Consider the following 13,313-nt stretch of genomic DNA (forward strand, 5'->3'; position numbering starts at 1 on the left):
TGTGAATGTAAATATCATGCTATCCTTCTCATCTGTTTATCATGACCTGGATGTTATTGTTCACAGCTACATTATGACTCACTAGGTGTCCAGTTTAAATGTTCCAGTTGACGCTCATTCATCTCTCCCTGTCTGCCCCAAGTGAGCCCATTTCTCCACTCCTCCCTGGGGTGACAGTCCTTAATGCTCTGAGCCAGAGGCCCTTTCCTGGGCAAATACGAGCCTTGGGGGTTGGCAACCTGCTGCTACTACCATCTTGACACAATCAATATGTAATGGCTGTTGTTAAATGATGTATGAAATAGAGGTACCACTAAGTAGACCTAAAACCATCCAGAAATGTCCCTCTGTTGTCTCTAAACATGTATAAAAGCTTCCTTTACAACATGGTCCGTACAATAGTTCAAGACAAACCATCTATAACACGGTTGAAATATCAAATCATTTCAGAAAATAAGATTGCAGTTGTGTCTTAGAAGTTGAGTAAGCGAGACCAACGTAGCAGACAAAAAAAAGCATACATACTGTGAAAAGGTTTGGTGCTGCAGCACATATCTCTTCTTTTCTGTTCTACTAAGACAACCAGTATGGCTGGAGATCTAGAATGTTAAGATGTGTGATGGCTGGAGATCTAGAATGTTAAGATGTGTGATGGCTGAAGAGCTAGAATGTTAAGATGTGTGATGGCTGAAGATCTAGAATGTTAAGATGTGTGATGGCTGAAGGTCTAGAATGTTAAGATGTGTGATGGCTGAAGATCTAGAATGTTAAGATGTGTGATGGCTGAAGATCTAGAATGTTAAGATGTGTGATGGCTGAAGGTCTAGAATGTTAAGATGTGTGATGGCTGAAGATCTAGAATGTTAAGATGTGTGATGGCTGAAGATCTAGAATGTTAAGATGTGTGATGGCTGGAGATCTAGAATGTTAAGATGTGTGATGGCTGAAGAGCTAGAATGTTAAGATGTGTGATGGCTGAAGATCTAGAATGTTAAGATGTGTGATGGCTGAAGATCTAGAATGTTAAGATGTGTGATGGCTGAAGATCTAGAATGTTAAGATGTGTGATGGCTGAAGATCTAGAATGTTAAGATGTGTGATGGCTGAAGATCTAGAATGTTAAGATGTGTGATGGCTGAAGATCTAGAATGTTAAGATGTGTGATGGCTGAAGGTCTAGAATGTTAAGATGTGTGATGGCTGAAGATCTAGAATGTTAAGATGTGTGATGGCTGAAGATCTAGAATGTTAAGATGTGTGATGGCTGAAGATCTAGAATGTTAAGATGTGTGATGGCTGAAGATCTAGAATGTTAAGATGTGTAATGGCTGAAGATCTAGAATGTTAAGATGTGTGATGGCTGAAGATCTAGAATGTTAAGATGTGATGGCTGAAGATCTAGAATGTTAAGATGTGTGATGGCTGAAGATCTAGAATGTTAAGATGTGTGATGGCTGAAGGTCTAGAATGTTAAGATGTGTGATGGCTGAAGGTCTAGAATGTTAAGATGTGTGATGGCTGAAGATCTAGAATGTTAAGATGTGTGATGGCTGAAGATCTAGAATGTTAAGATGTGTGACGGCTGAAGATCTAGAATGTTAAGATGTGTGATGGCTGAAGGTCTAGAATGTTAAGATGTGTGATGGCTGAAAATCTAGAATGTTAAGATGTTTAATGGAGCTTGTAGACTAGAGAGTTCTGTCTCGTTGGGAGGTTAGGTTGTGGGTCTGGTTAGGGGTCTCCCTGCCTGACCCTGGTGAAATGTGGCCTTTTGTGCATCTGAAAGAAGAATCGTGGTGTTCATGAAGCCAGCCAAACAGGCAGGGAGGGAGGGAATAATAAGAAGAAGAAGAATGTTCAAAGGTGACCATTTTCTACTCAATCTGGGATGAGCTGAAAACCAGAATGGAAATAATTCAGACATGAATCCCCCTTCTCTATCTTTCACATTATGTAACACCATATTCAGGTAAACAACTAATATTGTAAAAGGATAAATAGTAATACCAGTGCATACTAAGTTGTTTTTTGGTTTGATAATGATAATTACAATAGCCTACCAATCCAATTCAAATGTCTTTTGAACTGCATGGGGCTGACTGGTGGCAATTAGCTGGCAGGTGCACGAGCTCTGCATCGGTTAATCCCGGTCGTCCTATTGCTTATGGCCTCGTGCATATGAACAAAGCGCCATATTCATATAGAGTGTACACAATAACACGTCACCACTGATGCAACGCATGAACCCATTATTATAGAACACAACCGAGAAACAGGTGGCATTGCGTTACATACAGTAGTCCAACTAACTAGACACGAATCTACAGAAAATAACTTGGCCACAAGATGTTTATTTAAAAACAATGTTTTTAAACGGTTGAATTAAATTCAAGTTAGTGGTAGAAAGGTGACGCCTACAGTGTCTGGGTGAAATAAGTCAATTGGATAACTACTCCATGAGAAGACCTGAATAGCTAGATGTTTGTATTTGGTCCTTGGCAGGTTTCTTTCTATTTTCCCCATTCTATTTTTCTTCATGTAAGTTGGCATGTGCTTGTCCCCCTGGGGATCGCAGCTCTCCTATTATCCTCGTCTATCCCCGACACGTGCAGATACAAGAGCCTTGGCAGGACCTCACGCCGCCGAACCCCCAACTGGAGAATTCAACCTGAATCCCTTTAGAAATAAAATCATCCCGGGCGGGATGGATGATCACAACAACAACAAACTACAAGGAAAATCTCTTTAAATGCATATCTGGGTTGAGAGAAGACAGTTCTATAGAAACTTTCAAAAGAAAAGGTTATAAACTGGTCCCACTCATACAAAGGCCTCAATACATTTTCCTAACGGGATGAAATGTAATTTATCAGTGTAAATAGTGTAACAAGTTGAATATTTATTTTAATCTGCTTTCTACAATATATATACAGACAAAATATGGAATTCTGAGATTGTTAATGTGGCCAAAAAAAAATCAGAAATATTTATCAGATTTTTTTGGTCACATTAAACTATCTCATATTTTCCTATTTTGTCTGTAGAAAGTCCCCAAAGATGATGTATTCAACAGTGTCGATGGTCATGGGTGATGAGCTGCAATAAAACCTCAACTGATGGATGCACCTGCTGTGCTCTCTCTCTCTAAAACCGTTATCTTATTAATCACACCCTTTTGTTTCATGAACAGGCCACGCGAGGACACTAACTGCCCCTGTTATTATTTGTATTATTAAAACAATGATTGTTGTGTTCATGGGACTTGCAATGAGCTTCATCAGTGTGATAATCAGCACGCTTTGAGTGCTCAACTCTCAGCAACTAAAACATTCGAAGAGTCCAAAAACTGAGAAATATATATTTTTTAAAGTTATATTTTTATTTGTAGAAAAATGATTCACACACTTTTCATGTAAATAGAATAGAAATCTATTTATATACAAAATACATTATGACAGGCGAAACTTGAATAAATAAAATAAAAAAACGTCGTAGAAGGGTCCTCTCTAGCCTCTTCTTGGGATTGAGTCATTCTATTGAACAGGATTGCAGTTTTCAGGGGGTCAATCTCCATAATGTATGAAGCCAGCTCCTTGTCTTCTGACGGCCTTTCACTCTATTGTCAGAGCGGCGAAACTGAATTTCCACGCTCGTTTTTCTGCATTATCGCTCTACTAATTGTAAAATTGACTTTTCACCTCAGTCTACAAAAGCAAATCGGTCTTCTTTTTAATGATAATACTCTTGTAATAGAGGTTGAGGTTAAGATCTGTGAAGTGGACTTCTAGTAGGCGTCGTCTGCGCTGGAAAAAGTGCAAATGTTTTGGAGGAATACAAAACGTGTAGCAAAACAATCATACTCAACTTGGAAAAGTCGGCCAAATTAAATTATTGTTCAATCCGAATGTAAAATAGAGCATGTAAAAATAGGAAAACAAACAAACTGTATAAAACACACCCAAAGAGACATGGGTTAAGGCAAACAGTGAATAATATCATTCCTTTTTTTCCCCTTTCAACAGACTAACTGAAGAATGCATTCAGTCATTATTCTGCTATCGCTCTATTGTAACAATCTCGCAGTCTACAAAAGTTTGTGGTAAGGCTTTAGTTCAGTTAGTAGGACATGCCTGGTACAAAGTTGTGATAGCTGTACTGTAGAACATCAGTCTGGAAACATCCATAGTCATCATGGGTGGCTGGGCTGCTGGGGCTTGAAGTGCAATAAGACGGAGAGGAGGAAGAGGAGGACGCGCTGGAGCTCCAGGAGCATGCATCACTGCCCGGACTCGGGGCGTCAATCACGCACGGGCTGGGAAGCAAGAGAGACGCATCAGCCCGTGATTTGTTTTGGCGCTGTTCAATGTCCGCGATGCGTATGGTCTCGGAGAGCGCCCAGATGTAGTTGTGAGCGAAGCGCAGAGTCTCGATCTTGGTGAGTTTGCTGTCATCGGGGAACGCCGGTAGAACGGTCCGGAGGGTCTCCAAAGCGTCATTCAGGCTGTGCATTCTGTTTCTCTCGCGGTCGTTTGCCTTTACGCGCCGGTTCTTCTTGACCACGTGCACGGTGGCTTCATTCCTCGCTCTACCTCTGCGTCTCTTCTTCTGTCCCATATCGGTAGCGCACGGGCCCTGGCTGTCGCTAGCAGGGGAGGCGGGCTTGCCGATCGAGGATGACGGGGAGGAAGCGTGCATGCTGCTGCACGAGTCTTCGTCATCCTGCGTAAAGTAGTCGCAGCTCGAACTGTCCATGTCAGAGTAAACGGTCTCCATTGCGGTGCACATTATGTTTTTCCTGCAGAAATAAGAGGAGAGGGAATGGGTTAAACACTGAAAATGCAAGAGCGCATGGTCAAGTTTGGAAAGCAGGCCTAGTCAAGGCAATGGCGAAGGACTCTGAGAGCAGAAAGAAACCCACCTTAGTAATCTGGTTGAAGAAGGTACAGTATCAGTTGTCTTTCAAGGAGCCAAAGTCCGAAAAGTAGTTTGTGTGATGAGTACAAGGCACGCGTCTTTCTCTTGCGCTTGAATCAGCTCGTGTGAGCGAATGAGCCTGGCACACGACTGGCCTCAGATACCTTATATACCCTGGTCAGACAATGGTCGTACCCCTCTCGCGCTGGCATTTGTGTGAAGGATGGATGAATGGGGTGCATCAGGTCTGCCCCGTGCCGCACTGCCATCTCATTAGCATAATGTATGCCTGTTGTTTGTTCGCGCTCCGAAGCGTGCCTGTAATCACGACCGTCCAATGAGAGCAGGGGACCGCTGCCCAGCCACGCGAGCACTACTGTTGCTATCCATCCCTGGACCAAAGACCAAGCCCACTTTAAGTTAAACCTTTAAAGTTAAATGAAAGAAGAAAAGGAGCAAATGACAGAACGCTTAGCCCCGGAGGCAAGGTCACGCTCCAAAAATACATGAGCCTATCTTCTGTCCAAGATTCGGTCTATATACCTATAAACCTGCATGAGTATCAGCTAAAATCGAACATGTAAAAACAATAGGCATATCCACTACCATATTTGTCAAAAATTGACAATTTCTTATACATCGAAATTAAATGAAAAATTAGATTTAGTAAATGTTGGAAAATGGGACTGTTTTCCAAGTTATCGAACAAAACACAAAAGTTGCTGTAGAAAATAGATAGACATAACAAGGATACCAAACATTTAGACAGTGTATTCAAAAAGTTTATACACAGAAAACTCTGATTAAAGATGAGGAAATCCACCACCCCAACATATTTGAACTAGTGTGCGTAATGCGTAATGCGTAATGCGTAATTGCGCACAATGTTGCACGCATGCATAAGCATTCGCATTTTAGAGCTATATGCTATCTAGCCTATCTAGCATCTAAAGCAGGACAGGTTACTTCATCTTCACAACTTTCTCCACAAATCCACAGTCAAACCCTGGCTAATTAACATTCAAAACATGAAGGGCACAGCAGTAAAAACGTCTAGCGCATGCAAAGGGCAATTTTTTAAAGGGTTTTTAAAGACATCTTTATGAGACAGGCATACCAATATCCATTAATTATTCTATTTATTCCATGTCCAGGATCTCGCCTCTCCTTTGAAAAAGTGGATGGGGGCACTATTTAGAAATAGTTTGGCCAGGGACCTGCAGTGCCTTTCTGCTGGCGGTATAATGAGGGTAGAGGGACAGTCATTTATAAATAATTACACAATGTTTAGAGTCTTCGGCCATGTATAATATATCAAAGCGATTATAAGGTGAATTGTTCCATTGTACGCGTCTCGCCTCACTTCTTTTCACTCCTTATACGCGTTGTCCCTCGTCCAAATTCGGGCTCCTCTGGGCTTTTGTCACCCTTTTTTTCAGCCTGAGCCACTCTATTGGCGTTATTCTTATTCAAATAGTCTCAGCAGGAGCAAAAAACAGCCCGTCTCTGAGGCATGTTCCTCGGTTCCATATCTCATCATTTCGTTGTATTTACCTGCCCATCTGCTTAATATCTGCTGGACTAAATTGGTGCACGTCAACGTCATATATTTGTCTTATTTCGATAGGCCAGACTATATGATAATTATTTCGATTTAGTAGAAGGCTGAAGTTGTGACACACTGACTATTGATGATGTTGCCACACGCCGGAGGTTGGTTTATGAGGTAAATAAAATGTTAAACCCTTACAGACCAATCCTGTTGCTCGGAAGTGCCAAACGACAGGGATTGGGATCGATTTTATTATTACAACACCAAACTGTCAGTAATAACGTCAAAGAGGAGGAGCAGCTTGAAGGAGTACTCTGGTTTTAGTTAGGACATTAGTAGGTGGTCATACGTTATTGCTCTTATAAAGTGATAAAAGATAACATTTTTACAATATGACTTAGTTGGTTTGCACTAGAAGCGTGAGCCTGCATGGAGACCAGGCTTGTAATTGCGGTTAGGACAAATCGGCCGGGGGTGTAGAGAAAGCAGAGTTTTCTGCCCACACTTGAGAGAGGTTGCCTGGGTGATGCTGTGACAGGATTAGCCACAAGTGCACGAGATGTGATTACATTTCAATAGCAGAAACACGTGAGAAAATAAAACAACCGAATTAACCAAAATAGGGTCTCAAGCCGAAACAAATGACAACGAAAAAGTTATTCAATTGAGAAAATAAAATCAATTCAATTGTATTATTAGACCACCGCTGTGATCAATTTGATGTATTATTCGATTTGATTTGAAATATTATAGCATTAATTATGTTGAATCAATGTGGATTTATTTAAAGAGTAGGCTGTAATATCACGTTTGCACGGCAGGTGCTGAACTCGTTGTTAGGAATAAATACATGCCTTGTGCAAGGTGTTATGCTGGTGAGGTCATAATACCTCTATTGACACTAGAGCAAATGAAGTGTGGGGGGATAGACTCTCTCTATTCTCTAGCGGAATATTCCTCCATTTATTTTATATCTATTTATACAACCTGAATTAAAATTAAATTTAGTATTTTTGCAAAAGCATTAATCCCCGGGTATTAACGCGATTACTGTCTGCAAAAGATCTTTGAGTCAGAAAGTCTGAACGGAGTTTTCAGATGTTAATCCGTTGTTTAATCCCTTCCCTTGGCGTTCAGGCAGCAGCCCAGGCCAGCAGAGGTTTTTTTCTCCTTGTTAAAAACTCACGCAGGGCAGAATAGGGCCATTACTTTTTTCAATGGTAATTCATTCCTTACTCCAGTGCTTCAATTGTACCCAGACACTACTCTCCACATCTCAAAGATCCCCTTCATCTTTTTAAAGGCATTAGCCAGAAAGAGGGAAAAATAAAATAACGTTCCCTTTGCTTTTACAACCGTGATGGAAACAAATGTATTTGTTGTAACTACGGATTCACGGTTTCTTGGACAGTTCGGTTCCGTTTTATTCCCACTGTGTTCATTTCTAAAGAAACTAAATACGTTTAATATTCTCCTGGGAAAAACCACAGCTTCCATACCCTTCCAAAAAATCAGGCAGGATAATGCCCCTAACCTTAAAATGAATGACATCTTCCATGCAACATGTCTGGAGAACAATTATGTTAGAATAAACTCTAGATCATGTTTTTTTTTTCCAGGTCAAGTGTTGATTGGTGCACATCACAAATTAACACATCATTAGTTGACTTTGATTGGCCAATTAGTCAGATTGCCTTATTTTATGATACAACAAGGTAGTGTGTCCTTCATCACTACTCTGTTATAAATAAATAGGTGTTTAATTCTGTTTTTGGTGATTCTCCTTGTCCCACATAATCTATTCTGTTGTAGGTTATGCTGCTTCGCCAACACAATCATTCAAACGTTACATTTAATAGTTGTTTTTTGTGTGTACATTTTCCATAATTAGAGTGAAAAACAATTTATGCAAATGAAATGTTTTTGTTTCAATAAATATTTATTTTGTATTAGTCTATATGAAAGCATATATAGCTACTTCCAAAGCAAGTATGCTAAACACGTAAACGGGGCATGCGGTCTGTGGATGGACGTTATTGTTTGCCTACGGACGGGTAGGCCTATGTATAGGCACCCACCTATAGCCTATGTATATGCACCCACCGTCCTCTATTTAACCGTAAACCTGCTTGTTTGTGTTTTGCGAGAGAGTCAGCCATCCCTCAATTATGCTTCTATCTGTGATACCCGTCTGTTTTGATTTGGTAACATCTTAGCTCAATTAGATTTCCAAACAGGCGCTATTATTATAATGTAATGGAATCTCATTTAGGGTAGTCTGAATGCTAATGGCGTGGCCTCACTGTGAAGCGGTTTCTAGACTGCCGCAGTTCGTGAACCTGCTGCTATCAATCACATGTTCTGGTCTAAATACAAATCCTATTCACTTGTCTTCATGTATTTACACAAATGCATAATTTACCTCTAGTTTACCCTGAATTAGGGTCCACAGTGAGCATGGTGTCTCTAAACGCGTTCCAATTCTAAAGATCCATGGCAACGATTGAGCAGATTGAGGAAACGGTTTGCTGCAGGTTTAAACTGTGTTACAAGATGAACAAATACACAACAATACTTTACTGTGATGTAGAACCTGACCTCATCAGCAGAGTAAACACCACCGTATGGCCATAGGCCCCTGGAAGGGATGTGGGTCCCTAGAGCTGTTGGCAACACCACGTCTATGTGCTGTACACCCGGGAGATGGCTTTCTGTTATTTAACAGCAGTTTATTATGGTAGGATTCTAGTTGAATGGTGTGTTATCACCTTTTACATGACTTCATATGATTCATCTGAGTAATAATGCTGATCATGGTTATAATAACACTATTAAAATACATTTTTGGAGTTTCAACCGTTATGTTACATTTGACCGTTCCCTGTATGTTGACAATGGTTGACTATATTCCTATATGTTTCTATACCACAACTCTTGGTGCTAGCCTGTCTAGTACCCTGAACTGGACTTCTCTGGTAAGGTTCTGATGCAGAGATGGCATCACTTGTGGCGCCTCGACTGAGCCATATGGTTTGGAGTGCAATAACTTGAAGCCGGTGCCAACAATGGAGTAATTGAGAAGGGGAAAGGGTCTGAGCTTGACTCGACAAAGCTGCAAAAACTCCCTCTTTCACTCTAATGAAGCTGTTGTCTGCCGAGTCTGTGTGGGGTTGGGGGGGACGTGATTTGTCATACAATCTGAAACTTTAGGAGGGCCGGAGAAAGCCCTCCTCTCCATATGTCTGCTTATTTTGCATCTGAAAGCTACTGGTTAAGAGAGAAGGGGAGAGAAGGGGAGAGGAGGGGAGAGAAGAGGAGAGGAAAGGAGAGAAGAGGAGAGGAAAGGAGAGAAGGGGAGAGAAGAGGAGAGAAGGGAGAGGAGGGGAGAAGAGAGGAAAGGAGAGAAGGGGAGAGGAGGAAGGAGAGAAGGGAGAGGAAGGGGGAGAGAAGAGAGAGGAGAGGAAAAGAGAGGAAAGGAAGGGAGAGAGGGGAGAGAGAGGGAGAGGAGGGGAGGAAGGGAGAGGAGGGGAGAGAGAAGAGGAGAGGAAAGGAGAGAAGAGAGAGAGGAAAGGAGAGGAAGGGAGAGGAAGGGGGAGAGAAGAGGAGGAGAGAAAAGAGAGGAAAGGAAGGGAGAGAGGGGAGAGAAGGGAGAGGAAAGGAGAGAAGAGGAAAGGAGAGGAAGGGAGAGAAGGGGGAGAGAGAGGAGAGGAAAGGAAAGGAAAGGAGAGGAGAGGAAGGGAGAGAAGAAGAGAAAGAGGAGAGGAAAGGAAGGAAGGGAGAGAAGGGGAGAGAAGAGGAGAGGAGAGGAAAGGAGAGGAAGGAGAGAAGGTCAGATAGAGAGAAGAGGAGAGGAGAGAAGAGGAGAGGAGAGGAAGGGAGAAAGAAGAGAAGAGGAGAGGAAAGAAGGGAGAAAGGGGACTTAATTTGAACAGAAAAAACTTAAATTAAAGCATATTCTCCACTTAGAAGATAGAAGGGGAGAGTGGGGAGAGTGGCAGATAGTGGGGGAGAGTGGCAGATAGTGGGGGAGAGTGGCAGATAGAAGGTCTGTCCAGATAGTGGGGGAGAGTGGCAATAGAAGGGCGTGTCAGTGGCAGATACAAGGGGAGAGATGATAGTAAGATAGAAGGGGCACTGTTTCACAGTGCCAGATAGAAGGGGAGAGTGGCAGATAGAAGGCAGAGTGGCAGATAGAAGGCAGAGTGGGGGGGTTGCAGATAGAAGGACTGTTCAGATGACAGGGGAGAGTACTTTGGGGAAGTGGCAGATAGAGGGGACAGTGGCAGAGAGAAGGGAGAGTGGCAGATAGTGGGGGACTATGGCAGATAGAAGGGGAGAGTGACTGGCAGATAGAAGGGGAGAGTGGCAGATAGAAGGGGAACACATTTGTACAGATAGAAGGGGAGAGTGGGGGACAGTAGATAGAAGGGGAGAGATGGCAACAAAATGTGGGGCACACACATAGGAGAGGGCAGATGAGGGGAGAGTGGCAGATAGACTGGCCTGGCAGAGAGAAGGGAGTCCAAATCAGTGGGGAGTCCGCCCCTGGAGAAGGGGAGAGTGGCAGATAGAAGGGCAGATAGTGGGGGAGAGTGGCAGATAGAAGGGGAGAGTGGCAGAGAGTGGCAGATAGAAGGGGAGAGTGGGGGAGAGTGGCAGATAGAAGGGGAGAGTGGGGGAGAGTGGCAGATAGAAGGGGAGAGTGGCAGAGAGAAGGGGAGAGTGGCAGAGAGAAGGGGAGAGTGGCAGATAGTGGGGAGAGTGGCAGATAGTGGGGAGGGGAAGATAATGGGGGACAGTGGCAGATAGAAGGGGAGAGTGGGAGAGAAGGGGAGAGTGGCAGATAGTGGGGAGAGTGGCAGATAGAAGGGGAGAGTGGGGGAGAGTGGCAGATAGAAGGGGAGAGTGGGGGAGAGTGGCAGATAGAAGGGGAGAGTGGGGGAGAGTGGCAGATAGAAGGGGAGAGTGGGGGAGGGGCAGATAGAAGGGGAGAGTGGCAGATGGAAGGGGAGAGTGGCAGATAGAAGGGGAGAGTGGGGGAGAGTGGCAGATAGAAGGGGAGAGTGGGGGAGAGTGGTAGATAGAAAGGAGAGTGGTAGATAGAAGGGGAGAGTGGGAAGCTTGGTAGAAGAGGCAGAGAGGAAGGGAGAGAAGAAGAGGAGGAGAGGAAAGGAAGGGAGAGAAGGGGAGAGTGGGGGACAGTACCAGATAGAAGGAGAGGCAACTGCCTCAGGTCAGATAGAAGGCCCCCCCATATTCTCCACTGGGGAGAAGATAGAAGAAGGGGGGAGAGTGGCAGATAGTGGGGAGAGTGGCAGATAGTGGGGGAGAGTGGCAGATAGAAGGGGAGAGTGGCAGATAGTGGGGGAGAGTGGCAGATAGAAGGGGAGAGTGGCAGATAGAAGGGGAGAGTGGCAGATAGAAGGGGAGAGTGGGGGAGAGTGGCAGATAGAAGGGGAGAGTGGGGGACAGTGCCAGATAGAAGGGGAGAGTGGCAGATAGAAGGGGAGAGTGGCAGATAGAAGGGGAGAGTGGGGAGAGTGGCAGATAGAAGGGGAGAGTGGCAGATAGTGGGGGAGAGTGGCAGATAGTGGGGAGAGTGGCAGATAGAAGGGGAGAGTGGCAGAGAGAAGGGGAGAGTGGCAGATAGTGGGGGAGAGTGGCAGATAGAAGGGGAGAGTGGGGGAGAGTGGCAGATAGAAGGGGAGAGTGGCAGATAGAAGGGGAGAGTGGGGGAGAGTGGCAGATAGAAGGGGAGAGTGGGGGACAGTGGAAGATAGAAGGGAGAGTGGCAGATAGAAGGGTGGGGGAGAGTGGCAGATAGAAGGGGAGAGTGGCAGATAGTGGGGGAGAGTGGCAGATAGTGGGGAGAGGAAGATAAGGGGGAGAGTGGCAGATAGAAGGGAGAGTGGCAGATAGTGGGGAGAGTGGCAGATAGTGGGGAGAGTAGTGGGGAGAGTGGCAGATAGTGGGGAGAGTGGCAGATAGAAGGGGAGAGTGGCAGAGAGAAGGGGAGAGTGGCAGATAGAAGGGAGTGGGGGGAGAGTGGCAGATAGAAGGGGAGAGTGGCAGATAGAAGGGGAGAGTGGGGGAGAGTGGCAGATAGAAGGGGAGAGTGGCAGAGAGAAGGGGAGAGTGGCAGAGAGAAGGGGAGAGTGGCAGATAGTGGGGGAGAGTGGCAGATAGTGGGGAGAGGAAGATAATGGGGGAGAGTGGCAGATAGAAGGGGAGAGTGGCAGAGAGAAGGGGAGAGTGGCAGATAGTGGGGGAGAGTGGCAGATAGAAGGGGAGAGTGGGGGAGAGTGGCAGATAGAAGGGGAGAGTGGGGGAGAGTGGCAGATAGAAGGGGAGAGTGGGGGAGAGTGGCAGATAGAAGGGGAGAGTGGGGAGATGGCAGATAGAAGGGGAGAGTGGCAGATGGAAGGGGAGAGTGGCAGATAGGAAGGGGAGAGTGGGGAGATAGAAGGGGAGAGTGGGGGAGAGTGGCAGATAGAAGGGGAGAGTGGGGGAGAGTGGCAGATAGAAGGGGAGAGTGGCAGATAGAAGGGGAGAGTGGCAGATGGAAGGGGAGAGTGGCAGATAGAAGGGGAGAGTGGGGGAGAGTGGTAGATAGAAGGGAGAGTGGTAGATAGAAGGGGAGAGTGGTAGATAGAAGGGGAGAGTGGTAGAAGCTTCGACATCAGGGAGGGATAGTCTTTTTGACTGCATCTATTCCAACTGGAACAAACTGGTGTCAGAGATGGAAGTTGGAATTAAAGATTTTAAAACAGCAGAAAATTACCGTTTGGCAACAAGTAATAAAGTGTAATGTTCATTAGTTATTTTTTAAAACCCACAATCATTGACTG

The 13,313-nt window shown here is 44.6% G+C and overlaps 1 protein-coding gene across 1 annotated transcript; it reads right to left on the reverse strand.

Moving 5' to 3' along the window:
- Positions 1 to 3,462: 3,462 nt before the first annotated feature.
- On the reverse strand, positions 3,463 to 4,781 carry neurog1 (neurogenin 1). Its single transcript, XM_024382514.1, has one exon. It carries the CDS (start codon positions 4,770 to 4,772, stop codon positions 4,116 to 4,118), a length of 657 nt encoding a protein of 218 aa, XP_024238282.1. The 5' UTR covers positions 4,773 to 4,781; the 3' UTR covers positions 3,463 to 4,115.
- Positions 4,782 to 13,313: the final 8,532 nt, after the last annotated feature.

The sequence above is a fragment of the Oncorhynchus tshawytscha genome, linkage group LG21 (genome assembly GCF_018296145.1).
Source record: "Oncorhynchus tshawytscha isolate Ot180627B linkage group LG21, Otsh_v2.0, whole genome shotgun sequence".
NCBI classification, from domain to species: Eukaryota; Metazoa; Chordata; class Actinopteri; order Salmoniformes; family Salmonidae; genus Oncorhynchus; species Oncorhynchus tshawytscha.

What these genes read in the sequence shown, in the direction of transcription:
- neurog1 (XM_024382514.1), bottom strand. Translation starts at nt 4,772, where the DNA reads ATGGAGACCGTTTACTCTGACATGGACAGTTCGAGCTGCGACTACTTT.